Raw genomic sequence first — 18570 nt, forward strand, 5'->3', positions numbered from 1 at the left:
ATTCTGTTATATACATTGTATTGTATAGAATAGAATAGAAGATAATACTATATAAATTATTTCCTGCTCAAAGTCAACACAAACAACAAACAGTTGGCACTGGTGAAACAATGTTTTTTTCTTTTCTATACAATTCATACAAAAATAAAAAAATTAAATTGCTCAAATGATAGCATCTTTTCTTCTGATTTTTCTTGTTTCCATTTCATTTTGCACAGAGGTAGTGGCTATTTAGGTAAAGGGTAAGGGACAAAGTGTAAATTAAAAATCTCTCATAGAAAATGTTATTCATTTTTGACCAGAGGAATCTCAAAAGAACAAAATATAATACTGCAATCACATACAAAAGTAGTCCTTCATTTTTGTACATTTATACAGTGTATTTATACAGTACACTTTTTTATCAATTTTCTCTCACACTTATTAAAGTTTTTTTTTTTCTTTCTATTTTTGTTAAAGGCAAGAAGAGGGTTGTGTTTGGAATGGAAAAGAAGCTGACAGCTGGTTCTGGATCAGTGGTTCTATCTGGATGGAGCTTTACCTGAGAGTCAGATCCTGCTGAGGGCTGAACTCAAGGTTAGAATCAGAAACATCTCTGTTTACGTTTTGTTTTGTTTTATTAAGTTGATCAAAAACGATGACTGTTTTTTGTGTTCTACATTTATTGTCAATAGATTCTTGAATCCAAAATGGTGGATATGATCAGTGAAGGGACTCTGCCCTGCTCTGCCTTAAGATCATTATCTGGAAACGGGCAGGTGAAGCTGTCTCTATCATACGCCTTGCAGGAGAGAAAGCTCAGCGTCATCGTTCATGGCTGCAGGTGTGCTGATTAAACTTTGATCAGATAGATAGATCGTTGTCATTTACACACTTCAAACATAAGCTTTAACTTGTGACGCTTACCTTCCTGCTGCAACATTTAATATGGCTGATGTGAAGTCCAGAGGAGGACTAATAAGAACGTTTGAAAACCTGACCTGTACATCTCAGAGTAAAATATGTCCATATGTTCTACTAAAAGGTTTATTTTACTTTGTATTTCTTTCTGCAGCTGATGAAGTCATAAATGGATATTCAGTTAAAGTTGTTGAAATTTCATGAATTGGTTAATTACAGTATTCCACAAATGATGTGTAAAGCTAATCAGAAAACATTGCCAAAAAAACATCCAAAACAGATTTGAAAAAAGGGAAAGCCGTTATAATTTAAAAGAAACAGAGATCTTTAATAAACTGAGATTCAGAAATAAATTGAGAGAACGTTGTTTTACTATAAAAGGAATCGGTTTATGGAACAATCTCAACAGAGAAACTAAAGAATTAAAATCAAACATAATATTTAAAATTAAAATTAAAGCCAGTTTGTTGAAGAAATATGTGTAAATATGTCAATGAGATGTATTGTTCTGTTTCGTGATGCTGTGACAAAAATGTATTGTGATATGTTTTGTACGGTGTAAAATTAATTGTAAACGAGGACCTATGATGTGGCTGTGTTTGCCTGCAGCCAATTTATTTTATTTTGAATTGTTTTTGAATTAAGTGTTTTGTTTTGTTTTAATTAATGCTTTGTGAAAGAGGGGCAGATATTATAAGATTAGTCTTCTTTCTGCTTTCTTAAGATTTTAAGTTTTTTGTTTTTCTTGTTTTTTCTTGTTTGTTTGAATTAAATAACATTTACAAAAAAATAAACTTTATAGGCTCATGGATAAATGTTTCTTAATTAAATAAATGAACCTGTTTGTTGAATTATACTTAGGAATGTGATATACATGTATGCCTTAACATGTAAAATGATCTAATAAGAAAGGTTTTGTTTTTCTGTGTACAGGGGTCTGACATCTCAAAGTAAGGAGGGGGTAGACAGCTATGTCTCCCTCATGCTGCTGCCCGACAGAAACAAAGCCAGCAAGAGGAAGACAGCAGTGAAGAAAAGAGATCTCAACCCAGAATATAACGAAAGGTAATTCATAATCTTACTGGCTATTTGATTTTTGTTTTTTTCTCCAATTTTATAGCAAATTGTGTTTGTCAATGTCTTTAAGGTTCAATCTAAAAGATGAAGATGAATAATCGTTTTGCTCACTGATCTCACAGTAAAATGCTGATGATGATGTCGTCCCTTCCTGAAGTAGCTTCATCATAAGAGTAAAGTGCAAATTCTCATAAATTTAAGATCACTGTATATGAAGACATGATGATTTTAAAATTGGGTTCATTAAGTGAAAGATGGAAAAGTCAAGAAAGAACAATGACTTATTTTGTGGCTTTGTTTGCTGTATTATTATTATTTCTTGCTGCATGAATGTTTTTAATGTCTGCATATCTTGTTGAAGTGCTGTAACATTCTTAGTGTTTTTATGTATTGATCATGATTGATCATTTCAGTATTTTGGATCTGTTTACATTTGGAGTTATTTTATTTTCACCGCACTTTGCTTTGTTTGTTTGAGAATTATTTTAAAGGTGAACTTTTATTATGTTTCTTTTATACGAGGCATGTATAAGTTATGCCTTTGTCAAAGAAATTTTTTTTTTCTTGTTTGAGTGTGTGTTTATTATGACAGATTATGGATCCAATCCAATATGGTTGTTGAAAGATCATGAGAAAATTTTGAAGGAACGCCAAATTCTCAGGATTGTTCTAGTCTCAAATTATCACAGGATCATCTTTCTCTCTGCTGCACGGTGTGGCTCTTGACTTTCTCTATCTATTTTGGTCATAATCATTTTTATTGGGTCCTTTACTCAGAGCACATATGTTATTGTTATGGGTTGTGTTGTGTTCTGTGTTGTGTCTCCCCTCCCTCTTTGTTTCCTGGTGTCTGACAGGTTGGTGCTCCGCCCCTCTCTGGGGGAGATGGGAGAATTGGAATCACCTGAGTCAATCAGGCTGCATGCATCAGGAGAATAAAAGGCACTGTGGGCAGTGTTTACGAAGAGGAGTTCATTTTGTATGCTGGGATGCAGGCTGTAGGAGTGCCAGATTATCTAATTATCCATTCGGCTTCTCAATTGTGTACCTTTTGATGCAGTTAAAGCTTGTTTGCTGTTAGTAGTTTACGTGTGTAATTAAATCCATCCTCTCCACCTCTTCATTCCGGGTAATTATAATAACGTAACAGTTATTTATAATTTTCTATCTTTACAAAACTAAAATGCATTTAAAAAAGATAGTTTCACTGAATGTCATAGAGTTTGTATGTGCTAGCTTTCTTATAATACATTGTCATTAACTGTAACTTGTATGCTTCCTCTGTTAAACTACAGGATGAAGCTCAAGTCACTCTATCTGTCCAGTGGTCAGAGGGACGTCAGCCACTGAGGAGTAATAAAATACTAGAGAAGGCTCTTCAGACATGGGTCAATAAAAAACAAATGAATGGAAACTACTCAGTTTCCAAAGTCTCAGAAGATGGGAGAGCTGTGATTAAGATTAAACCAAGACCAGGTGCTGTATGAATAATTATTAAAGCTAAAGCTACATCTATTTAAACAACACTGTGTTCACTCTTAACAGCATTCATTTTAATGTCACAGGTATAAAACAAGACATGACCGAGGGATTTCATAACCCAGCACCTAGCTGCTGTTTTTAACTGTCTCAAAGATATTAAATGTTGGATGGCCCAAAGTTTTCTACAGTTAAATGACTCAAAATCATTCTACTCAACTACTAACCCAACTCCCATATCAACCACATATAAAGTTCCCTTGGTCCTATCTCCTCTAACATAACACCCACAGCAAGAACTCTACGGGTTATTTTTGATTCAGAACTCATCTTTGATTATCATATAAAAAAAGTTGTCCAGACATGCTTCATTCATCTCAGATCTATTTCCAAAATCAAAACCATTCTGCCGAGATGTTGACCCCCTATGTTCCGTTGCATGACCTCAGATCCTCGGGTGATGCCCTTCTGGTTGTTTCAGATTCGAGGCTCAAGTCTAAAGGAGACAGAGCCTTTGCAATCTGGGCCCCTCGACTTTGGAACGACCTGCCTGAGGAGAGAAGAGTCAGTAACGTCTTTTAAATCGCTTCTTAAAACTCATTTTTATAGACTTGCTTTGAAGTGATTTCACCTTTAATCATTTCTATTAATCTATCCCTTCCTTTTCCTTAATTTATTGCCTTTAACCTTCATATCCATCTCTTCTCTAAATGTCTTAGCCTTTAAATTTATCCCGTCCTGTATTCATTTTACTGCTCTTAGTCTTTATTGATTCCTACTCCTTTTAATGTTTAACTCTTCAGCCCTCTGTTGCTTTACTCATTTAACCATCTCTTGCTTATTCCTTCTGTTTTTAGAGCATGTGATGTGATGTCATCTCCTTCAATTTTAATTTTGTTCTCTCCTGGTTGACTTAAAACTAATTTGCCTTCACTGTATTATTTTATAACATTCACTGCCTCTTCTTACCTGCCTGTTATATCGCTCTTATTCCTGTTATTTGTATTATTTTTATACTCTCTGTTTGGCCCGTCTGTGGATGTCTGTTTTGTTGTTGCCCTGTCTGTTGATGTATTTGTTTTGTCTGTCAAAGCACTTTGTAAACATTTGCTTTTAAAGGTGCTATACAAATAAAGTTATTATTATTATGTTACAAAAAGCAGAGGGGCAGGGCCTGTTAGCTGAAGGCTCTACCTCCCATAGTACATTTAGAGACTGTACCAGGCCTACATTTTGTGAGTGTAATGTTCTCGAAGGATAATATGACACTTTTAGCTCTTTAAGATAAGATAGTGCCTGACCATTTAGAGCTTTGAAAGTGATAAGAAAGGATCATAAAATGATGTTCTAGATTTTATAGGGAGCAGGTGCAGAGAAGCCAATAGGCTACAGGGTTAATGTAGTCTAGCTTAAGGTACTGGCAGATCTTTCTTTCAGGGCCGGGTTGGAGTAAAGTCTACAGCTTTGGAGGTGTTCATGCACGGCTATTTCAGCCCATCGCTGGGTCATGTCCTTATCATCAGCGAGTGGATCAGGAAAAAACTCTTGCAAAATTTCAACTCGAGGCAAGCTTGATGGCCAGTTCAAATTAGCTTAAGTTATGAAAATTGCGTTCCAAAAATGATGAAAATAACTTGGAAAAAAAACCAAGCAAGTCCAAGTGGGCTGATGTGAGAACGCGGCAGGATATTCTCCGGAGAATTGACCTCGAGGAGATTGTGGTGACGTTTATACTGTGACTGCTGCACGGTGCATAGACTGTCTGCACACGACCACTACGATCTCCGTTCACGTTATTTAACAGCTGCTTTACGTTTTCTGTTCACCAGTATGATGTTGTTCTCCGCTCATTTGTTGATATTGTCATTCCGTTGGACTACAAATTGCATTGATAAAAGCAAATATTGTTATTATAGTGTTGTGTACCGGACTCTGACTGTTGCTCCGCCCGCTACTTCTGTGTCGTTTTTTTTACAAGATGAAACAGAAGTCGTCCAGTCTCTTCAAAACATCTGTAACAGAGTCGAGAGGCGACTCGGCTGCAGTTGGGGACAGGAGGGTCTTACCTAAGTTAACCCCCCTGCCCCCCTCCCCCCTCTCCCCTCTGACAGGGATGGTCTCCAGCTGTGAGGAGCATATGTGAACGACCAGGTCAGAAGATTCTCGGGAGCAGTCCTCCCAAAATGATCTAGATATTTTCCGTGCATATGTGAGAATGGCTTTAGAGGTGTTCTGGTTTTTCGGGTTGTTTAGTCGAAGTGTTTTTAAAAGTGACATCCCTTTGATCCTCTGTGAAAGGGGGGTCGTTGTCACCCTTTTGGCTGGTTCATGTCACAAGCCAGGGTGTGATTCACACACACAGGCTACACAACTCAGATGTTTACCTTAAGTAAAAGTACTAATAACCATATCACTCATCATATAGAAGTGTACTATATTAGTGGATAATAGTGATTGATGCATTAATGTGAAAAAAATCTCTTCAATGTTGCTGTTGATAAAGGCTCTGTGTAATTTAAGGTTTTTATACTGCTTGTAGCTTCATTTTCTTGAATCAAAATTATTGTTGTTGATCATATTTGTAAAATAATCATAGCTGTAAATTAACCAATGTTGCTTAGTTTAGGTATAAAAGGAGATGTAGTTTTAATTCTTTCAACCCTCCTGTTATGTTCGTTTGTCAGGTTCAGCAATAATGTTACTGGGTCAATTTGACCTGGTGCATGTTTACTCATCAAAAAGTTGTTTCAAGCTCATTACTAACACCATTACTAACTATGCAATGAATATTTAGTGCAAAGTTGTTGTTCCTTCTATAAGGATATTTCACTCGTTTTTCATACAAAAATACATGTTCAAACTATATTGTATGTATATTGGAAAATCCTTAATATAAAATACATAAGTTTTACGTAATATTTATTCCTTTAAAAAAAAACATTTGTTTCAAACTTTTTTTTTCATGGGGTGATAAAAAGAAATGAGACACATTTTCCTGTTCAGGGTCAAATTGAACCGTTTACTTAAAAGCAAGCGAGTCATAAGGATTAGAAGTGAAGGTAAACCTTATCTATGCAATGTTAAAAATGTTTAGAACAAGAAATGAAAAAATAAACAAGATATGACTTATATGACTTGTATGAACAAGTTGTGTATGTATGTGTGTGACATGATCAAATCACAAGCAATGAGCAATATATCTATCTATTTATCTAATTAATATAAACAAGGTGTTTGTGTGTCTACACAGCAAATACTAATAGACTTATAGACCCCAGCCAGGATGAGGAGCCCTAAATAATGCTTGTCATCCAGCTCCTTCCTCTTCAGCCCCAAAACACGCCTCCCTTCAAGATGAGTCATTTCTAGTATGATTTTCTGTATTGAATTGGGAATGAGGAGCTCAAAAGCTGACGTGTTGTCTGTGACACGAGTCACTGCCATCCTGGTGGGCCCTGGCACTGTCTTTATTATGTATTCTGCAGACAGTGTTGCCTGACATATATTTGTGGACGTCACAAGGTCCACTGTATTTCACCAATTTTCGACATGAATGTCTCACACATAATTTACTCATCTGAGCTCTGACAGTGAGTATAGGCTGCTGTATGCTGTATGTAGCTGCAGAGTGTAAGGTTCGTGGGACTCCCTTGCAGGGACCCTTTTATATGTTTCGCCCCTTGTGTGGGTGGAGTCTTCCCGTGGGAAAATAAAAGGTTCCCGTCAAAGTCATAATAATATCTGCAATTTCTGGCACGTTACAGGTGAGGAGAATAGGGAGATAGATGTGTGTTTGATTGGGGTGAAATATGGTGTGTGTGTGTACAAAGAAAGAAATGGTGAATTTGACACTTCTTCTTTAAGGTGGTCCTAAAGTGCAAAGCACAATGACAAATCACAAAACACGTCAGAATAAGAAAACACAATGACGTTAACTTCTAACGTAAAAGGTAGGTTCCTGCGTTCTACAAGGATCGTCGTTGATTGTAAGAACACACTGTCTGTCTTTTTAACCAGAAGGAAATGCTGCTTTTGCGTGTTTATTTCAAAACATGGGCACAATCAGTGATTCAGACTTAGTCTCTATACGTTTCTTATTTCTTGTGTGTTTGCCTATTTGTTGTTGTGTTTTGTGATATGTCGTTGTGTTTGCCTATTTGTTGTTGTGTTTTGTGATATGTCGTTGTGTTTTCTTGTTTCTTGTGTGTTTTCTTATTTGCTGTTGTGTTTTGTGGTTTGTTGGTCTGTTTTATGATTTGTCATTGTGCTTAGCACTTCAGGGCCACCTTACATTTAGCCTCAACTTTCATTGCCGGCTCAAATTGACCCGAACAGTGTGTTATAAACATGCAGGGGAGGGTTGGAAAAATACTTACACATTTTTTTCCTGGATTTTCAAACTTTAAGAAGGGTCAATTTGACCCGTAACATAGCAGGAGAGTTAAGACCACAAACACTTTTCATTAGTAATAGTGCAAGCCTTCAATGTGACGTCACATGTCTCGCGCAGCTTTCGCTTTCATTTAACAGGAAGAGTCAGCGTTTGAAGCGTGAAGCCTGGTGAAGGTAAGACAAATACGACAATTCAAGTTAAACCATCTTATGTATTTTCAATAAGTTGACAACACATTTGTGGCGCATTCCTTTGTTTAAATTGCGTGATACAAGAAAATGAAAGGCAAAGTTAGCCTTTAAAAGTTGGCATTCGCCTTTCGTAACAGAAAGTACAGTCGAGCTGTGACGTATATTTTTTTGTGTGGAAATCCGAAAGTTTCAGAGAATAGTCTTTATAGAATTAAACCAAACAACTGTTATTCTTTGATGTGGCTGCTACAAACATTGCTACCATCGTTGTCACATATGTTATGTGTGTTCCAGGAAAAGGACTCAAAATGTCAGAAACAGAGGAACAAATGGACGTGAGTTGAACTTTGAAACAGTATGAAAGATTACAGTTCCTAGGTATCATTAGGTTAAGTGTTTTTATTGATTTGAATGTCTTATCTCATGGTTGGTACAGTGGAGTTCACAGGCTTCATATCTGTGTAAAGGTTAGCAGAGGAACACAGTCAATGGTAGATAATTCAAATATGTCCATCAAGCGGCTTTGTCTTTTAAATTGTTAAAGCCAAATAGACTTTAAACTAGCTAGCAGAAGGGCGCCAGTTTAGCTCAGTTGGTACAGCAGTGGCTCCATACACAGGCGATGTAGTCCATTCACATGACTCCAGGTTCTGATGCTGTTTGGTGCATGTCAAACCTCACTCTCACTCCCCATATATCCTGTCCTATAAAGTCCTAATAAAGGCATAAAAGCCCCCCAACACATACACACACACTCACACACACACACACACACACACACACACACACACACACACACACACACACACACACACACACAAACCCCAACAACAACAGAACAACAAGAAACTAGCATCACTACTGCAGCACCAAGAATGTGTAACCTGATGTTTGTTTTATCTGTTTCATAACCTTGATTTGTCTAAATGACTATTTTGATAATAGTCATCCCCACACTTCATATCTCACCTTCTGCTCCATCAAAGTCTTACAAATGATATTGTTTTTGAAACATAGTAAAACAAAAAATAATACTTATTATTCTATGTGGAGGCTCTGATAATTAAATTGGCCTGGTTTGTGCATTCGTCTCTTCTATATCTGATATTTTTCACCACTACACCTTGAGTGGGGATGAAATATTTATTAAAGAAACATGGAGCGAGGCATGGAAGAGGACATCAACATTTCATGAACTTTCAAGCCACGCGCGTGCGTGCGTGTTTGGGTGTGTGTGCGCGCGCGTATGGGTGTTGCCATTTTGGTCATTTTCCAGCTGGCTAAAAACCTATATACAATTTTCTATCTTGACAAAACTAAAATGCATTTAAAAAAGATAGTTTAACTCAATGTCATGGAGTCTGTATGTGCTAGCTTTCTTATAATACATTGTCATTAACTGTAACTTGTATGCTTCCTCTGTTAAACTACAGGATGAAGCTCAAGTCACTCTATCTGTCCAGTGGTCAGAGGGACGTCAGCCACTGAGGAGTGATAGAAAACTAGAGCTGGCTCTTCAGACATGGGTCAATAAAAACAAAATGAATGGAAACTACTCAGTTTCCAAAGTCTTAGAAGATGGGAGAGCTGTGATTAAGATTAAACCAAGTCCAGGTGCTGTATGAATAATTATTAAAGCTAAAGCTACATCTATTTAAACAACACTGTGTTCACTCTTAACAACATTCATTTTAAGAAGCATATACTATTATACCTGCTTTAAAAATTATCTTTTCTTTTTAACATTTGGCAAATTCTTTGTTTTTCTTTTTTAGCCCTGAGTGACCTTCAGAAACTTTGTGGACAAACACTGAATGTCAAAGATGGCAAACCAGTGAAAGTTATGTATATTATACTGACACCACCAGGGCTGGAAGAGGCATCCAGTGGACCTGAATTAAACAGAAAATCAGGATACAACACACACAACACTGAGGAACCTAAAGGAGAGGGAGCCACAGCAGGAGACACCAAAGAAGAAAACTGTTCGATATGCATGGACACATTCAGAAAGAAGAAACAGCTGAAGTGCAAACATGAGTTTTGTGAGGCATGCCTGGAACATTCAAAGAAAATTTTTGGACCCTGCTGCCCTTTGTGCAAAGATGTCTTTGGTAAGATGGAGGGAGACCAGCCGGATGGAAAAATGACATGGAGATCAGGTCCCACGCCCCTCCCTGGATACTCACAGTGTGGCTGTATAATCATCAACTATTGGATTCCAGGTGGAATACAGACGGTAAATGCCTGATTTGGCTTATTTGGAAGTGTAGTGTACATTTTAAACTGTTCAGTTATTTTCTTGCACAGATGTCAGTTTTCGGGTATTTAACTCTCATTTTGCAGGAAAAGCATCCGAATCCTGGAAAGCGCTATGAGGGCATCTCCAGAGAAGCATATCTGCCGGACAATAAAGAGGGCAATGAAGTGCTGCGCCTGTTGCAGAAAGCTTTTGATCAGAAGCTCATTTTCACTGTCGGGATGTCAAGGACAACCGGGAAGGAGAACCAGGTGACTTGGAACGATATTCACCACAAAACTTCAACCTCAGGAGGACCACAATGGTAAGCTAGTGAAATCTTCATTCTCTCTATTCTATCTTTATTCTGTTAATAATGTCAAGTTTACCAAAATGTTAAATTAACCTTAGTGTTCTTTTTCCACAGTTTTGGGTATCCTGATCCTGGTTACCTGAGCAGAGTCCGAGACGAGCTGAAAGTTAAAGGCATCGTGTGACGGGGAAAAGTCTGATTAAACGAAGAAAAGCTAAAATGAATGAAGATATTACAATTCTATAAGTGAACTGTTTCTAATCTTCAAAATGTTCTTAAAAAGTAGGAGATGATTTAAGGTGCAGCGGGCCGCATTTACAGCTTTAAGAGTTTGTGTTGAAGCAAAATGTTGAATCTTTCATTTTAAATGTACTTTTCTTCATGAAGTATATCCATTTATTGCAGTTGATTGATAACGTTTGGTTGAGATTATAATGGTAGAAGAATATATGTTGAATATATAGATTGAACACGTAATATGATATCATGTTTGCCTTTTAATGATCATTAAACAAACCCACGCAGACCCATCTGTGTTCTTCTTTTCATCAGCACATATTGTGAGAAAATAACACAAAACCCACAGAATTGTTTTCTGTACAATTTTTTAAAATTTTATTTATAACAATATCTGTTACTTAGTTTGTAAAGTACTCCAGCAAAAATTAAACATTATTCTCTTTCCAGAAGAAAGACTGAGCCTCCATGCATTGTGTACTATAAAAGCTATGTGTCATTTTTCATTAAAAAACAAAAACAAGACTAATCAGAAGAAAAAAAATCAATTTTGAAAATGCATGTATGATTTTGCATTTTTATACACTATACCGTAAAGTTTGTATCCTGTGCAAGGAAGACAACACAATCATTTCATGAAAATTGTTCTCCAAGAAAAAATGTGGAAAATACTGTAGTTGCCATCTGGTATCAACATTGTACATGTGCTATACACAAATGGTGCTATCACAACTCTGTCTCGCACAATCTCGCGAAAGAAACCCAGCAAGACAACATATGTACCAATTTAGAAAACTTTGAGTCACCTTTCAGATAAGATAAGATAATACTTTATTGAAGAGGGGAAATTGAGATAAATACAGATAGAAACAATAATAGGATGTATATACAAAATAACATAAATAGCTGAGCAATTCAGGAAAATTACGAATTATGTGTAGTGGATGGCAAGTTAAAGTGACCACTGATGATACAAAGTGACTTGTGTGATCAAAACGTTTAGGGTTGGGGCGCTGGTGGCGCAGTGGTTGGTGCGCGCGCCCCATGTATGGAGGCTGTGGTCCTCCAGGCGGGCGGCCTAGGTTCGGGTCCGGCCTGTGGCTCCTTTCCCACATGTCATTCCCCACTCTCTCTCCCTGATTTCCAACTCTATCCACTGTCCTATTTCTCCATTAAAGGCACAAAAAGCCCAAAAAGAAATCTTTAAAAACATCTTTATGTAAACAGCAGTATAAGAGCAGTATGATGTGACGATCTAAAGAATAACAGTGCAGTTATACAAAATTAAATATAACATAGTATAATATAATGTAGTGCAATAAGATACAGTATTCTGTTATATACATTGTATTGTATAGAATAGAATAGAAGATAATACTATATAAATTATTTCCTGCTCAAAGTCAACACAAACAACAAACAGTTGGCACTGGTGAAACAATGTTTTTTTCTTTTCTATACAATTCATACAAAAATAAAAAATTAAAATTGCTCAAATGATAGCATCTTTTCTTCTGATTTTTCTTGTTTCCATTTCATTTTGCACAGAGGTAGTGGCTATTTAGGTAAAGGGTAAGGGACAAAGTGTAAATTAAAAATCTCTCATAGAAAATGTTATTCATTTTTGACCAGAGGAATCTCAAAAGAACAAAATATAATACTGCAATCACATACAAAAGTAGTCCTTCATTTTTGTACATTTATAGTGTATTTATACAGTACACTTTTTTATCAATTTTCTCTCACACTTATTAAAGTTTTTTTTTTTCTTTCTATTTTTGTTAAAGGCAAGAAGAGGGTTGTGTTTGGAATGGAAAAGAAGCTGACAGCTGGTTCTGGATCAGTGGTTCTATCTGGATGGAGCTTTACCTGAGAGTCAGATCCTGCTGAGGGCTGAACTCAAGGTTAGAATCAGAAACATCTCTGTTTACGATGACTGTTTTTTGTGTTCTACATTTATTGTCAATAGATTCTTGAATCCAAAATGGTGGATATGATCAGTGAAGGGACTCTGCCCTGCTCTGCCTTAAGATCATTATCTGGAAACGGGCAGGTGAAGCTGTCTCTATCATACGCCTTGCAGGAGAGAAAGCTCAGCGTCATCGTTCATGGCTGCAGGTGTGCTGATTAAACTTTGATCAGATAGATAGATCATTGTCATTTACACACTTCAAACATAAGCTTTAACTTGTGACGCTTGCCTTCCTGCTGCAACATTTAATATGGCTGATGTGAAGTCCAGAGGAGGACTAATAAGAACGTTTGAAAACCTGACCTGTACATCTCAGAGTAAAATATGTCCATATGTTCTACTAAAAGGTTTATTTTACTTTGTATTTCTTTCTGCAGCTGATGAAGTCATAAATGGATATTCAGTTAAAGTTGTTGAAATTTCATGAATTGGTTAATTACAGTATTCCACAAATGATGTGTAAAGCTAATCAGAAAACATTGCCAAAAAAACATCCAAAACAGATTTGAAAAAAGGGAAAGCCGTTATAATTTAAAAGAAACAGAGATCTTTAATAAACTGAGATTCAGAAATAAATTGAGAGAACGTTGTTTTACTATAAAAGGAATCGGTTTATGGAACAATCTCAACAGAGAAACTAAAGAATTAAAATCAAACATAATATTTAAAATTAAAATTAAAGCCAGTTTGTTGAAGAAATATGTGTAAATATGTCAATGAGATGTATTGTTCTGTTTCGTGATGCTGTGACAAAAATGTATTGTGATATGTTTTGTACGGTGTAAAATTAATTGTAAACGAGGACCTATGATGTGGCTGTGTTTGCCTGCAGCCAATTTATTTTATTTTGAATTGTTTTTGAATTAAGTGTTTTGTTTTGTTTTAATTAATGCTTTGTGAAAGAGGGGCAGATATTATAAGATTAGTCTTCTTTCTGCTTTCTTAAGATTTTAAGTTTTTTGTTTTTCTTGTTTTTTCTTGTTTGTTTGAATTAAATAACATTTACAAAAAAATAAACTTTATAGGCTCATGGATAAATGTTTCTTAATTAAATAAATGAACCTGTTTGTTGAATTATACTTAGGAATGTGATATACATGTATGCCTTAACATGTAAAATGATCTAATAAGAAAGGTTTTGTTTTTCTGTGTACAGGGGTCTGACATCTCAAAGTAAGGAGGGGGTAGACAGCTATGTCTCCCTCATGCTGCTGCCCGACAGAAACAAAGCCAGCAAGAGGAAGACAGCAGTGAAGAAAAGAGATCTCAACCCAGAATATAACGAAAGGTAATTCATAATCTTACTGGCTATTTGATTTTTGTTTTTTTCTCCAATTTTATAGCAAATTGTGTTTGTCAATGTCTTTAAGGTTCAATCTAAAAGATGAAGATGAATAATCGTTTTGCTCACTGATCTCACAGTAAAATGCTGATGATGATGTCGTCCCTTCCTGAAGTAGCTTCATCATAAGAGTAAAGTGCAAATTCTCATAAATTTAAGATCACTGTATATGAAGACATGATGATTTTAAAATTGGGTTCATTAAGTGAAAGATGGAAAAGTCAAGAAAGAACAATGACTTATTTTGTGGCTTTGTTTGCTGTATTATTATTATTTCTTGCTGCATGAATGTTTTTAATGTCTGCATATCTTGTTGAAGTGCTGTAACATTCTTAGTGTTTTTATGTATTGATCATGATTGATCATTTCAGTATTTTGGATCTGTTTACATTTGGAGTTATTTTATTTTCACCGCACTTTGCTTTGTTTGTTTGAGAATTATTTTAAAGGTGAACTTTTATTATGTTTCTTTTATACGAGGCATGTATAAGTTATGCCTTTGTCAAAGAAATTTTTTTTTTCTTGTTTGAGTGTGTGTTTATTATGACAGATTATGGATCCAATCCAATATGGTTGTTGAAAGATCATGAGAAAATTTTGAAGGAACGCCAAATTCTCAGGATTGTTCTAGTCTCAAATTATCACAGGATCATCTTTCTCTCTGCTGCACGGTGTGGCTCTTGACTTTCTCTATCTATTTTGGTCATAATCATTTTTATTGGGTCATTTACTCAGAGCACATATGTTATTGTTATGGGTTGTGTTGTGTTCTGTGTTGTGTCTCCCCTCCCTCTTTGTTTCCTGGTGTCTGACAGGTTGGTGCTCCGCCCCTCTCTGGGGGAGATGGGAGAATTGGAATCACCTGAGTCAATCAGGCTGCATGCATCAGGAGAATAAAAGGCACTGTGGGCAGTGTTTACGAAGAGGAGTTCATTTTGTATGCTGGGATGCAGGCTGTAGGAGTGCCAGATTATCTAATTATCCATTCGGCTTCTCAATTGTGTACCTTTTGATGCAGTTAAAGCTTGTTTGCTGTTAGTAGTTTACGTGTGTAATTAAATCCATCCTCTCCACCTCTTCATTCCGGGTAATTATAATAACGTAACAGTTATTTATAATTTTCTATCTTTACAAAACTAAAATGCATTTAAAAAAGATAGTTTAACTCAATGTCATAGAGTTTGTATGTGCTAGCTTTCTTATAATACATTGTCATTAACTGTAACTTGTATGCTTCCTCTGTTAAACTACAGGATGAAGCTCAAGTCACTCTATCTGTCCAGTGGTCAGAGGGACGTCAGCCACTGAGGAGTAATAAAATACTAGAGAAGGCTCTTCAGACATGGGTCAATAAAAAACAAATGAATGGAAACTACTCAGTTTCCAAAGTCTCAGAAGATGGGAGAGCTGTGATTAAGATTAAACCAAGACCAGGTGCTGTATGAATAATTATTAAAGCTAAAGCTACATCTATTTAAACAACACTGTGTTCACTCTTAACAGCATTCATTTTAATGTCACAGGTATAAAACAAGACATGACCGAGGGATTTCATAACCCAGCACCTAGCTGCTGTTTTTAACTGTCTCAAAGATATTAAATGTTGGATGGCCCAAAGTTTTCTACAGTTAAATGACTCAAAATCATTCTACTCAACTACTAACCCAACTCCCATATCAACCACATATAAAGTTCCCTTGGTCCTATCTCCTCTAACATAACACCCACAGCAAGAACTCTACGGGTTATTTTTGATTCAGAACTCATCTTTGATTATCATATAAAAAAAGTTGTCCAGACATGCTTCATTCATCTCAGATCTATTTCCAAAATCAAAACCATTCTGCCGAGATGTTGACCCCCTATGTTCCGTTGCATGACCTCAGATCCTCGGGTGATGCCCTTCTGGTTGTTTCAAATTCGAGGCTCAAGTCTAAAGGAGACAGAGCCTTTGCAATCTGGGCCCCTCGACTTTGGAACGACCTGCCTGAGGAGAGAAGAGTCAGTAACGTCTTTTAAATCGCTTCTTAAAACTAATTTTTATAGACTTGCTTTGAAGTGATTTCACCTTTAATCATTTCTATTAATCTATCCCTTCCTTTTCCTTAATTTATTGCCTTTAACCTTCATATCCATCTCTTCTCTAAATGTCTTAGCCTTTAAATTTATCCCGTCCTGTATTCATTTTACTGCTCTTAGTCTTTATTGATTCCTACTCCTTTTAATGTTTAACTCTTCAGCCCTCTGTTGCTTTACTCATTTAACCATCTCTTGCTTATTCCTTCTGTTTTTAGAGCATGTGATGTGATGTCATCTCCTTCAATTTTAATTTTGTTCTCTCCTGGTTGACTTAAAACTAATTTGCCTTCACTGTATTATTTTATAACATTCACTGCCTCTTCTTACCTGCCTGTTATATCGCTCTTATTCCTGTTATTTGTATTATTTTTATACTCTCTGTTTGGCCCGTCTGTGGATGTCTGTTTTGTTGTTGCCCTGTCTGTTGATGTATTTGTTTTGTCTGTCAAAGCACTTTGTAAACATTTGCTTTTAAAGGTGCTATACAAATAAAGTTATTATTATTATGTTACAAAAAGCAGAGGGGCGGGGCCTGTTAGCTGAAGGCTCTACCTCCCATAGTACATTTAGAGACTGTACCAGGCCTACATTTTGTGAGTGTAATGTTCTCGAAGGATAATATGACACTTTTAGCTCTTTAAGATAAGATAGTGCCTGACCATTTAGAGCTTTGAAAGTGATAAGAAAGGATCATAAAATGATGTTCTAGATTTTATAGGGAGCAGGTGCAGAGAAGCCAATAGGCTACAGGGTTAATGTAGTCTAGCTTAAGGTACTGGCAGATCTTTCTTTCAGGGCCGGGTTGGAGTAAAGTCTACAGCTTTGGAGGTGTTCATGCACGGCTATTTCAGCCCATCGCTGGGTCATGTCCTTATCATCAGCGAGTGGCTCAGGAAAAAACTCTTGCAAAATTTCAACTCGAGGCAAGCTTGATGGCCAGTTCAAATTAGCTTAAGTTATGAAAATTGCGTTCCAAAAATGATGAAAATAACTTGGGAAAAAAAACCAAGCAAGTCCAAGTGGGCTGATGTGAGAACGCGGCAGGATATTCTCCGGAGAATTGACCTCGAGGAGATTGTGGTGACGTTTATACTGTGACTGCTGCACGGTGCATAGACTGTCTGCACACGACCACTACGATCTCCGTTCACGTTATTTAACAGCTGCTTTACGTTTTCTGTTCACCAGTATGATGTTGTTCTCCGCTCATTTGTTGATATTGTCATTCCGTTGGACTACAAATTGCATTGATAAAGGCAAATATTGTTATTATAGTGTTGTGTACCGGACTCTGACTGTTGCTCCGCCCGCTACTTCTGTGTCGTTTTTTTTACGTCACGTCTTACCTAAGTTAACCCCCCTGCCCCCCTCCCCCCTCTCCCCTCTGACAGGGATGGTCTCCAGCTGTGAGGAGCATATGTGAACGACCAGGTCAGAAGATTCTCGGGAGCAGTCCTCCCAAAATGATCTAGATATTTTCCGTGCATATGTGAGAATGGCTTTAGAGGTGTTCTGGTTTTTCGGGTTGTTTAGTCGAAGTGTTTTTAAAAGTGACATCCCTTTGATCCTCTGTGAAAGGGGGGTCGTTGTCACCCTTTTGGCTGGTTCATGTCACAAGCCAGGGTGTGATTCACACACACAGGCTACACAACTCAGATGTTTACCTTAAGTAAAAGTACTAATAACCATATCACTCATCATATAGAAGTGTACTATATTAGTGGATAATAGTGATTGATGCATTAATGTGAAAAAAATCTCTTCAATGTTGCTGTTGATAAAGGCTCTGTGTAATTTAAGGTTTTTATACTGCTTGTAGCTTCATTTTCTTGAATCAAAATTATTGTTGTTGATCATATTTGTAAAATAATCATAGCTGTAAATTAACCAATGTTGCTTAGTTTAGGTATAAAAGGAGATGTAGTTTTAATTCTTTCAACCCTCCTGTTATGTTCGTTTGTCAGGTTCAGCAATAATGTTACTGGGTCAATTTGACCTGGTGCATGTTTACTCATCAAAAAGTTGTTTCAAGCTCATTACTAACACCATTACTAACTATGCAATGAATATTTAGTGCAAAGTTGTTGTTCCTTCTATAAGGATATTTCACTCGTTTTTCATACAAAAATACATGTTCAAACTATATTGTATGTATATTGGAAAATCCTTAATATAAAATACATAAGTTTTACGTAATATTTATTCCTTTAAAAAAAAACATTTGTTTCAAACTTTTTTTTTCATGGGGTGATAAAAAGAAATGAGACACATTTTCCTGTTCAGGGTCAAATTGAACCGTTTACTTAAAAGCAAGCGAGTCATAAGGATTAGAAGTGAAGGTAAACCTT

General features: G+C 36.4%; 1 protein-coding gene and 4 long non-coding RNA genes across 5 annotated transcripts; all 5 read left to right on the forward strand.

Moving 5' to 3' along the window:
* Positions 1-479: 479 nt before the first annotated feature.
* LOC132977805 (uncharacterized) lies at positions 480-2000 on the forward strand. The gene is made up of 3 exons (XR_009673849.1): positions 480-576; positions 675-823; positions 1834-2000. It is a non-coding gene; the product is annotated as an uncharacterized LOC132977805 (long non-coding RNA).
* Positions 2001-3086: 1086 nt separating this feature from the next.
* On the forward strand, positions 3087-3641 carry LOC132977806 (uncharacterized). Its single transcript, XR_009673850.1, has 3 exons — positions 3087-3106; positions 3273-3453; positions 3543-3641. It is a non-coding gene; the product is annotated as an uncharacterized LOC132977806 (long non-coding RNA).
* Positions 3642-7946: 4305 nt separating this feature from the next.
* Positions 7947-11118, forward strand: LOC132977804 (E3 ubiquitin-protein ligase DTX3L-like). The gene is made up of 6 exons (XM_061042658.1): positions 7947-8022; positions 8335-8375; positions 9474-9654; positions 9816-10279; positions 10387-10604; positions 10707-11118. Exons 2-6 carry the CDS (start codon positions 8349-8351, stop codon positions 10774-10776), a joined length of 960 nt encoding a protein of 319 aa, XP_060898641.1. The 5' UTR covers positions 7947-8022; positions 8335-8348; the 3' UTR covers positions 10777-11118.
* Positions 11119-12631: 1513 nt separating this feature from the next.
* Positions 12632-14121, forward strand: LOC132977807 (uncharacterized). The gene is made up of 3 exons (XR_009673851.1): positions 12632-12733; positions 12799-12947; positions 13958-14121. It is a non-coding gene; the product is annotated as an uncharacterized LOC132977807 (long non-coding RNA).
* A 1089-nt stretch (positions 14122-15210) lies between these two features.
* On the forward strand, positions 15211-15765 carry LOC132977811 (uncharacterized). The gene is made up of 3 exons (XR_009673852.1): positions 15211-15230; positions 15397-15577; positions 15667-15765. It is a non-coding gene; the product is annotated as an uncharacterized LOC132977811 (long non-coding RNA).
* The last annotated feature ends 2805 nt before the right edge of the window (positions 15766-18570 follow it).

This window comes from Labrus mixtus, chromosome 7 (genome assembly GCF_963584025.1).
Source record: "Labrus mixtus chromosome 7, fLabMix1.1, whole genome shotgun sequence".
NCBI classification, from domain to species: domain Eukaryota; kingdom Metazoa; phylum Chordata; class Actinopteri; order Labriformes; family Labridae; genus Labrus; species Labrus mixtus.